The sequence below is a fragment of the Argiope bruennichi genome, chromosome 4 (genome assembly GCF_947563725.1).
Source record: "Argiope bruennichi chromosome 4, qqArgBrue1.1, whole genome shotgun sequence".
NCBI classification, from domain to species: domain Eukaryota; kingdom Metazoa; phylum Arthropoda; class Arachnida; order Araneae; family Araneidae; genus Argiope; species Argiope bruennichi.
This window is the reverse complement of record NC_079154.1, coordinates 8,411,037-8,421,771: the sequence shown is the minus strand read 5'-3', so window position 1 is coordinate 8,421,771 and position 10,735 is coordinate 8,411,037. Positions and strand designations below refer to the sequence as shown.

At 28.0% G+C, this 10,735-nt stretch overlaps 1 protein-coding gene across 1 annotated transcript; it reads right to left on the bottom strand.

Annotated features, from left to right (window-relative positions):
* Positions 1–242: 242 nt before the first annotated feature.
* LOC129966908 (40S ribosomal protein S10b-like) lies at positions 243–10,119 on the bottom strand. Its single transcript, XM_056081520.1, has 5 exons — positions 9,981–10,119; positions 4,034–4,359; positions 2,171–2,227; positions 928–983; positions 243–324 (listed from the first exon to the last, which is right to left on the bottom strand). Exons 2-5 carry the CDS (start codon positions 4,350–4,352, stop codon positions 286–288), a joined length of 471 nt encoding a protein of 156 aa, XP_055937495.1. The 5' UTR covers positions 4,353–4,359; positions 9,981–10,119; the 3' UTR covers positions 243–285.
* Between the last annotated feature and the right edge of the window lie 616 nt (positions 10,120–10,735).

Below are 10,735 nucleotides of genomic sequence, written 5' to 3'. Positions count from 1 at the left end.
TTTTACACTCTTCCAATTTATTTCAATTACAAATTTTATTAATTACATGAATATTATATATTAATAAATTTAAAAATAGTACTCAAATCAAAGTTAGTGTTTAATTTTCAACACTGAGATAAGCTGCTGCAAGAGGAAGTAGCATTTACACATTGGCCATACACAAGATGTTCTTGACTGGTTGAAAAAATATGATTGAATTCAGGAGTTTTGAGACAACTTTTCAAGAAATTAACAAAACATGTAGAAGAATTTTTTTAATTATTTTTTTTACATTACAATGATTTACTGAGGTGGCTTCTGTCCACGACCAAATCCTCCTTTCTGTAAAGAAATAAAAAAAATCAAATATTTAGATCATGTTTCTGAAACATACAAAAACAGTTAATATAAAAATTTAGTGTGCTTTGAGCAAAACAAATTAAAAAACTTTACACTGCTTTAATAACAAAAATTTTATCAGTCATAAAGACACATGGCAGGAAATTATTATTTAAGACCAAAATATTAAAAATGCCTCATACTCAAAATTTTAATTTATATTACAAACAATAGTTTAAAAAATTTAGTAAACGACAATGATTAAATCTGTTAAAAAATTTAAATTTAGAATCTATTGATCATTTGAACCAACCATGCAACAGATTTTCATGTCTTAGATTTGTAACTAAACCTAAATCATAATCCCAATTAGCTACAATCACCAAAATGTTTATCTAAATTAAACATGTTATAGATGTCCAATCTGCAAAAATACATAAACATACGCCAACTTTTCAAAAAAAAAAAAAAAAAAAAAAACTAAAGATATGTAAGAAAAAGTTCATTGCAAAATGCATTCATTCATGTTAAAAAAAAAAAAAAAACATTCAAACCAAAATTATTTTTCAAGCTCCCAGTAACAAAAACAAATTTTTAAAAACTTACAAATTCAAGCTTAGCTTCTGATCCCAAACCAACTTCTCCTCGCTTATCAGGACCACCTGGAACATGAAAGCATTTTTAGAATTATATCTGAATAAATATTTATACAGCATTCGAAATGCCTACAATAAAGAGAAGTATTTTAAATTGCTTAGTTTCAATTAATATTAACTATTCATGAGCTCTGTTATACAAGTATTCTCTCAAATCTATTTATGCTTATTATTAACACTAAACTAGCAGTACTGAAAGGTTCTCTAAACACTCCATCAATGGTGTGTACTCAAGATATCCATGTGAAATTTCTTCCTTTTTTCATTGTGATTGATTGAATACCCAAGGCAAATACTAACTTATTCCTTAGACACTTGGTCAGATGGGTTTGTAGGGGAAATTTTCAGAGTAATATCAGGTACTCTTTTGTATAATGATCCCTTAAAAACATAAGCTATCAGTAGTCGTAGTAGTTGCTGAGAGGGATGGGGAATTTCTCTCATGATTGAGAGATTTTAAAAGTTCCAGTTACCTAAGGTGTCTAAACTTGAATCTTAAAAATGATAAGGATTAAATTAATAATCATTTTTCCCCGATAGGTTTGTTCTTATAGGACTGAAAAGAGGAAAATGTTTCTGTTCGCACATAAGAACATCCAATGACTCCAATGATTGGTAGGACTAGACAATCATTATCAAGTTAAAAAGATGTCATGAGCATTCATACAAAATGAAAAGTGAACTAACAGGACAAGTGGTTGAGGATGTGAGAACAATTCTCCAAATTTTCCCAACACAGATTTCAAAATTGGATCAGTTTTTAAATCCAACAGTTCTGTAAAAATTTTATTTTGTAATCTTTCAAAACATTAAGATGCAAAAGGCCCAGGAATTATTAATGGTGTATCATTAGCTTCATGTGAATTAAAAACTTTCAAAAATGATAAATTGGTTTAGGTTAGGAAACTTGATTATAGATTTTTTTTACCTCAAAGAAAAAAAAACTAGTTTTTTTATGGTCCTTAAAAATGAAGGGTGAAGGAAAACAAGTAAACACTAAAGACATATTTATGATGAAAAAGGTTAAGACCTTTCATATAAAATAAAAAGGTATCAAAATCAGATCATTAATTGGGATGGGAATTAGTATTTTAGCTTTCCTTATTTTAAATTCACTTTTAGATGAAGTACAGTGATATTTGGGAATATATATATGCATACACACACACACACATTTGAAACAGTAAACATACCTGGTGCCCATCTGTAACCTTCTCGATCACTAGTTGTTTTAGGAGCAGCATCAGGAGCTGAAAAAATAACTGAAGTTAGAGAATACGACAAATATGGAATTACCTTATCTTTAAGCAATACAATAGAAGCATATGCTTAAGCTATAACTTTGTTCACATATGAAATATATAATTAATGATAAATATTAACCATTGCCAATTCAACTGAAACAGTATAATTTAGAAACAATTCAAATTCACTGTTCTAAAATAAACCTGAAAAAACATTTGTTCTTTAAATTCAGAATATATTCTGGTTTCAATATGCTTGTTATAGTAATAAAATAATTATGTGAATGCATGTTCAAATTAACTTCCACTCCTTTTTCTTTTAACTGCCTCAAAAACATACAGCCAGATTAACGTTCAATATAATCAATGTTTATACATTCAATATAATCCAAATTAAAATCTTTAATTTCTTTTCTCATACGAATGCTAAAAGTTTTGGATGTTTCTGCATGTAATATACAGTTACAAAGAAACAATTATTTTCATCTCAATATACTAGATCAACGCGATAAATTCTGTATGATTTAATATACAATTTAAAATCATCAATAAAGTCCAAACAGAACAAATTCTAAAGAATAACACAATTTCTGTCTGAATGTTTTGATTTGATCATGTGGCATATTTCCTTATTTTCATTTTGCACTTTGTTTTAGGATCGTATTATTAGTGGTATATTTCCTGTTATATGAGCATTAAGATATTTGCAGCATTTTCAATGGCTGAAACAACAATTTTTCAAAATATATTCCTTTTTTCCTTCACTAATATTTATAGAGCAAATTTTAGTCTGACTTGTTTTATTTAAATCTTCAGTGTTATGCATATTTCTTTTTTGAAATTTACTCTTCCATCATTCACAATATAAAACAGTAATTTTTTGTGACAAAAAGACACATGATCAAATATCACGCATTTTAGATGAATCGGATCTCCCTTTAAGCTTTCATATTCAAACAAAACTTTTCAAGCTAAACTAAAGAACACGGTACAATACACAAACTGTGATTTTCAAAAACGATAAATAATAACAAAAGAGGTCATCTATTTGTATTCTTTCAGTTATTTGGAGAGTTTCCAACAATTTGGCATGATTTAAGAAAGACAGATGAAAAAATCTGTACTTAGTTTTTTTAATTTCATTTCTCTTCAGAGTGAAATAATGCACGTACAGAAAACATTTGATAATGCTTAAGGAAAAATCACCATAAATATTTTTCATCAACTAGCACATTTTCAACTGAACAGCCATATTTTCTGAATTAGTTGAGCTGGGCAAGACACAAGCAGATAATCAAAAAGTTTATCATGCATGTGTAAAAACATTGACAATATTATTTTAAACTTAAACCTGGAAATGCACTTAAATCTTTCATGCACTGTACACTTCGTTAAGATTTTTGTACCATTAAAAAACACCAAAATGAGTAGTTTTCAGTCTTGGTCAAAGGTGTTTTAATTTATTAAAATAAATAATACATAAGTTGGATGTTAGTTCATGATAAGTATGAAGCGATTCTCTTAAACGTTTCAATTTTATTGTTGAGTATTCATATCTATCATATCAGCAAAAACTATAACTTTTTACCCTCTCATAAAATTTTATTAAATACTTTACTCTACTTCCTTTTAAAAAGATTTCCAACTACTACTCTTCTACATTACATTGCAAAGATATATACAAATTTATGCAACAACTCCAACAGAAATCGTGGCAAAATTCATAGTCAGGATTTTTCAGTAATAACAGTTTATACATTTTTACATTATTTGCAGATTTTCAGATACAATATAAAGAGAGGATATATTTACCTCTGGGCCTCTGTCTTGTTGTTTCTGATCGAACCTGTCGTTTCAAGGTTGATGGTACAATTTCTGGAGGTAAATTCAATACATTTCTTAAATATTGGATTCCTTCATTGGTCAAATACCAATAATAATGGCGCCATGCAAATTGTTCTTTAACTAATCCTTTAGACTTTAAGGACTGGAGTGCTTTGATGACATGTAGATTTGGTACATTTTCGAGTTCTGGATGTTTAGGTGCATTGAAATCTTTCTTGGCAACCATCACACCCTCCTTGAATAGATATTCATAAATAGCAATACGATGAGCTTTTGGCATCAACATCTTGGACCTATGAAATATATAATTACATATAAATATATCAGAAATAAATATTAATAAAAATAAACAAGTACAAAATAAAAAGAATCCATCCAATGGTAAAAATATTGATATTTTTATAAAGTCGAAGTAAATCTTGTGAAATTTTCATCTCTAATAGAACAATCATAATTTTTATATTACATTTCCTAAAATATCAGCTATATGAATCTGCATCACAAATAAGCAGTTAAAAAAAAAACAATTAATTTATAATTACAAGTATGTTTAAATTTTCAGTGGTATCTTTGCCTTCGATTCTATTAAAAAATACATAAAAAATTCTAAGCATAAATATCCCATTTTAATTTTTATCAATGCTATAATTCCTTAAATTATATTGATATATTCTAGAATATCCATTGCATCAAATCCCATCTATTGCAAGCTGTAACAATTATATTCGACCTACTGTATTTTCTGGCAATAAAATTTTTTTTTCAAGACTCAGTTCAATTGCATATTTTTAACTAATTTTATTGCTTTATACTTTTTTATGGACAATGCAGTCTAAAGTTATAAATTTTCATTCTTTCACAAATTCTTTACATTTGCTGTTAACTTTATTCAAAACTAATTATAACTTAAAGTAATCAAGTTTAGATTCAAGTATTAGACCACAATAGAAAAGGGAGAGGGGATATTTTGTCCAATTTTCATCTTTTAGACAGTTATATTCCAATCAATATTACTAAGAATTCACTACTTCTAATTTACAATGTAAAAAGTACAATCCAAAAATTAGATTTATTAAAGATATTAATCTTGAATGGTGTTCAATAAGCAATTTTTTTAAGTTATTTGTCTAGTCAATGGTATATGGCCAAAATACTTTTATAAAAAGCATATAAAAATTCAATTTGATTTCATAATTTAGTATACTGTATAAAATATACTTATATAACATTCTGACTTTAAAAATCACATTGGTTTAATGAATTTCAGATGAAATTATGAATACTTTGACAGTGCCACATAAAAAGAAACTTGTTGCAATACTTGCTTGATAAAAATTTTATTAGTAGTGAGGGGAAAAAAAAAAAAAAAAAAAAAAAATTGACAGTACAATTTTTTTATCCTAACTGTGCTATTAAGAACAGTTTTAGTCATGAGCTTTTGCATTCAAATTTTTTAATGAAAACTGCAAAAACTATAAAAACACTCAACTCCCCAAATGGTTGTTTCTTTGCATCAAATAAATTAAGACAGCATTGTATGTTAAATCTAGCATTTGCTATATTTTAGACTAAAACAGTATAAATTAAAGCTATTTGCATAAAATTAGAAATTTTTTTAAACATATTTGTGAATTTTAGGTTATAATTACTTTTTCGTACCTTAACTATTCATTCATAATAAGCATAAAAAACATTCAACAATTTTATTCATTTTAACAGCAGAAATATTTCTTCAAAATTTATCAGAAATTACAATTTGCCACTGTACTTTTCTATTTCATCGGCAAAGACAATAAACTTGCCAAAAATGATATAATCAACACTATAAAAGGAATATCTGCTGTAACCTCTGACTGCTACATTTTCAAAACAAATTGCTGCTTCAATAAATTCTGATTGGCAAGTTTTGCGCTGGTAAAATGAAAAAGTATCTTTGCCTTAAAAATGGGCAAGTCACAACAAAAAGAAAAATACTTAAATCCTTTTACAAATTCATTTTTTATTAAAGTGATGGGACATTTGACAATTATTATCACATTGCATAATATATAATTTCTAATTAAATAAAGAGAAAAGAATATAGTATCTGCATCAGAATTGCTATTTACAGAAATAAAATGAATTGCTTTCTATAACAAAAATTTTATATCTCAATTTTGCAAATTAAGAATTGAACTATTCTTCAGCAAAATAGTAAGTTGGATGGCTTGTATTGTAAAGTATTGGCTTCGGGACTAGAGTATCTCGAGTCGAGAATCACAGTGTTGGCAGATTTAGAGCAAATTAAAACTGGTGAGGCTAAACGCCTCCCCTCTAGTGAATGGCACGGAAAAGGAATAGTTAGGATGCTATTTTGATTATACGACAGTTTTTCAGATTTACACGATCTGCACAAAATAACACTAACATAGTTTCAAAATGAGAAGCTATAAAAATATATTATAATATATAATCAAAACTGCTATATGCATCTGCACAAGCTAGTACTAGAACATTTTAGATTTTTCAGAATTGGTACCTTAATTCTACCCCCCCCATATTCTCTTTCAAATTTTTATTCTTTATCTTTTATCCCGTTCTTGTTATCGTTTCTTTTTAATTGCATCATTTTCTTTTGCTTCTTTATATTATGTGGATAAGTAGGGTTTATTTATTATTATTTGTATTCATTGAGAAAGCATCTTTCAATCCAAGGCTGCATGGCAATATTTAATGTAGAAAAATTATTATTAGTTTATTTAACCAAACTTAAATGAAGGTAAATCTAAAATCTAGTTTTAACATATTACAACAACTAGCTAAAATTAACTCGCAACATATTACCCAAGACTTAAATCTGTGATATCATATAATTCCATACATTTATGTTCATTTATAAAAAAAATATTGCGACTAAAAAGAAAATAAAGCCAATTATATAAAACTTAACACATAGACAATCAAATTTTTAAAAAGGCCTGCTTATCTAAAATAAAAATTTAAGAAAATTTTTCTACATTAACTAGCTAAAAGGAAACATGTTCACAAATTCTCCCTATCCAATTCTGAGAAGAACTGATAGTGCCAACATAAAAGGGCTTACAGTAAGAATCATAATTAGCAAAAATTCTGATTCACCATTTAAAAAATCCACTGTGAACAAGCACATTACAATTAATCCCTGGCTCCCCTAATATAAAATTATAAACTGTAAAAAATATATAAAAGTAATACATTTTAATATTAAAATATTTAAAATACAGATATCATTTTATTTCTGTTATAGGTTGATATCAATTATAATTTAAGACATGTTATGCACACATTACCCATACAGAAGAATTACGACCTTGGTAGTGAATGACATCAACTAAAATTTTTAAGGACTAGTTGCTTAATGAGTACTTTTTAAAATATTTTATATTAATTCAATTTAATAGGATTAGCAAGAATTTTTTTACCACTCAGCAAGTAACTTGGCACTCAATTCTCCAATTTTATCCACTTATTTTTATCACTATTCAATGTTAATATTTTAATAATTATTAATTATATTGTAATTATTGAAAAACTTCAATCATCCTTTATTGCAAAACAAAATAATGATAGCACAGCACATGTAGAAACTTTTTATTTGCACAAAACTTTGCTATATGCAATTTTAAATATTCTGTCTATTTCAATATTTTCAAACTTATTTTATTACTAATCTATACTTATATAAAGCTCAATGTGTGTGTGTGTGTATGTTGACACTCTACAAGCCAGACCGCTCGACCTACAGCTACCAAATTTGGCACACGCACACTTTGGAAGTCGGGAATATGCACTTGGGGTCCCTTTTTTTGGAATTTTTTATTAGAATTTTAATTATTAATTAAAAACTAATTTTAATTATTAATTAAAAACTAACTTTCCCACCAAAAAAATCTTTTCATTTTCCCCATTGCCAAATGAGTAAGGCTTCAGTTTTTTTTTCCCAACAGTAATGAGGCTAGGCTTGATTTTTCGGCTGATTATTTCAAACGATTCTGTTTATTTTTTAAAGGTTTGATGCATTTAAAGTTAAACATTGTTAATTAATCGATTTTTCATATTCATTCTGAAGTACATTTGAATTAAAATAAAACAGATTAAAGGAAATTTAAAATTTCTAATCTACATAGCCTTACCTCAACTGGCGTAGAAAATTCACGCATTTGCATTACCATAATTGGTGTTGAAAATTCATGCATGCATATTGTGTTCTGATTGTTGACAAAGATACGAACTTGGTTTTGAAGGCTTAATATGTTTTCAAACGATTATTTCAAACTATTCTGTTTATTTTTATTATGCATTTAAAACTAAACATTAATTAATCGATCTGTCCATGATGAATCTGAGAAAATTTTGTTAAAAACTTCTTGAGATATTATATAAATTAAGAAAAATATTCTTTAGTGCCCATAAGGTTTAAATACTCAGCGACTCTGTTTTCAGTACTCATATTTAAAAAAAAATGCTTCGTTTCAGTAAAAAAAAAAATATATTTATTGCAGTTTAATCAGTTCCACTTTAATTTAAACCATAAATTCTACTGGAGGTAACAGAAAATTAGAAAGATATATATTATGTTATGGCTGAAATCCTTTATAGTATTATGAGTGAATTATGACTATTAAAATTTGAAATATTTTAATGAAGAAGCAATTAAAATGAGAGTTCCATAAAATATTTAATTAAAATTTTAATGTGCATTAAGATTGGCGAACCGGCTGGTCGCCAAAGGCGGCTAGTGAAAAATAAAATGTACTTTGATGCAACGTGGGTGGGTAGGGGGTGTCCCTACAGGCAACTTTCCGCTTTTGTTTCGAAAGAAAAGCAAAAGAAAAAAGCAGAATTCAACTGGTGTATTAGCATTAAAAAAATGAATATACGACTAATTGTTAAAAAAATCTAATAGAAACCCTATAATGTGCAAATATGTGAACTATTTCCTTCTTCAACAAGGTGGTCATCATAGCCATTTTTTGAAATGTCAAGTTACAAGGTTTTTAACTATAAAAATTTAAACAAATTTCCAGCACATAAATATTTTACCCTTTGATAGAAGAATCTAAAGGCTGAATGAAAAATCAAATAATATTCTTCCTAAAAGAAAAATTTAGAAAACCTTTCCATACTTCAATCTACTCATGCATCATGCATACTGACACATATACCTAAATGGAAATATTTTCATCCAGGTAAGTGTACTAATTGATGTGAAATTAATTTCAATTAATAACTCTGTATATATATATGTATATATATTTAGTAAATATAACGCTACTGAGACTTGCCATTTTCAGATAGAAATTAAAAACTTCTAAAGAAAAAAAAAATCTTTTGAAGAATTTTCTATTTAAGCTGCTCTTTAAAGACCGGAATAAACTTCGAAAAGCCAATAATAAAAATATCTGTAATATATCGAAAGGAGAAAAATTTACTATACAGATTCTAAATGTTATGCACGTTTCATGCCAGGAATACTCTTAGATGATTTTATATATGTAGCTCATTTCCTCAACCACAGAAAATTAATCCTAAACTTAATAAAATAATAGAGACGATGGAAAGGAAAAAAAAATTAATTTAAATATATTATTGAGTTAATGTATAAGGAGTACACATGTAATCCGATAATAAATACTACCAATGTGTACCAAAATACAATCAATCCAGAGGATAATACATTTATTGGATTAAAATTTTTGCAATTTAGATTACATTAACAATTAATTGAATTTAATCGGCCTGTTATTTTAAAAATTTCACGATTTTGTGAATGATTTTCATTAACCCTACTTCAGAACATGAAAAAGACGCATAGTCCTGTTTCACAGACAATATAAAATAATAAAGTGAAAAAATAGTATAAAATAATAGATTCATTCAAAAATCTTAATCATACCTTTAATATTAGGCGTCTTGATCTTTCAATTCACAAATTAAATTTTAAGAATTTCACCCGAATTAGACGGCATACGCCACGAGGAAGAAACAACGGTTCAGTTAATAATTGCAACAGTGAAGTAGAACGAAAATGGATTGTTGCCATCCAACTAATGAATAGCTAGTTTCAGGTTTATTAAAATTCTGGTTCTGGTTCTCTAGCTCCATCGAAAAAAAATTATATTAATATCAGTTAAGTTACATAAACGATCATTTACCCACTTACTAACCCCACTTTCTTCACCATTCGCCACAAAAATTGTCCGAGTGAGCAAGTATCTAAAAGGTGTAAAATAAAAATTTTGCTTAATAATCGTCTTTCTGCTGTTGTAATAATATTCTTGCCTACTGACTTTCTGCCACTGTCCTTCAGTACAGAACGAATGGTTGAGATAACGTCGTCAGGGCAATGGCAAATAGTAGACCAACTACGACTATGTAAAGATAGACGATTGGGTAATTTGGTTTAGTTATATTAACGTCCCGTTTTCTAAAGCAACACTGGAGCTATTTTGGGAAGAATCTCATAATTTTGGAACGCGATCAGATGACGAGAAGGGCACCTAAGCTGGCACTCCCGTGTCTTAACTTCCACACCAAGCCAGCAGGAGGACATTAGGCCCCGACGGATTTAGCGTGCACCAGGTAGACTTCAAGACAGTTCTTCGGTGGTATTGGGTCTGCAACCTGAAACCCTTCGGTTCCGAAGACCTT

What these genes read in the sequence shown, in the direction of transcription:
- LOC129966908 (XM_056081520.1), bottom strand. Translation starts at nt 4,352, where the DNA reads ATGTTGATGCCAAAAGCTCATCGTATTGCTATTTATGAATATCTATTC. An exon ending in AGGTTACAGATGGGCACCAG is followed by an intron (nt 984 to 2,170) that starts GTATGTTTACTG and finishes TTCATGTTCCAG; the next exon opens with GTGGTCCTGATAAGCGAGGA. An exon ending in CAGAAGCTAAGCTTGAATTT is followed by an intron (nt 325 to 927) that starts GTAAGTTTTTAA and finishes ATTTCTTTACAG; the next exon opens with AAAGGAGGATTTGGTCGTGG.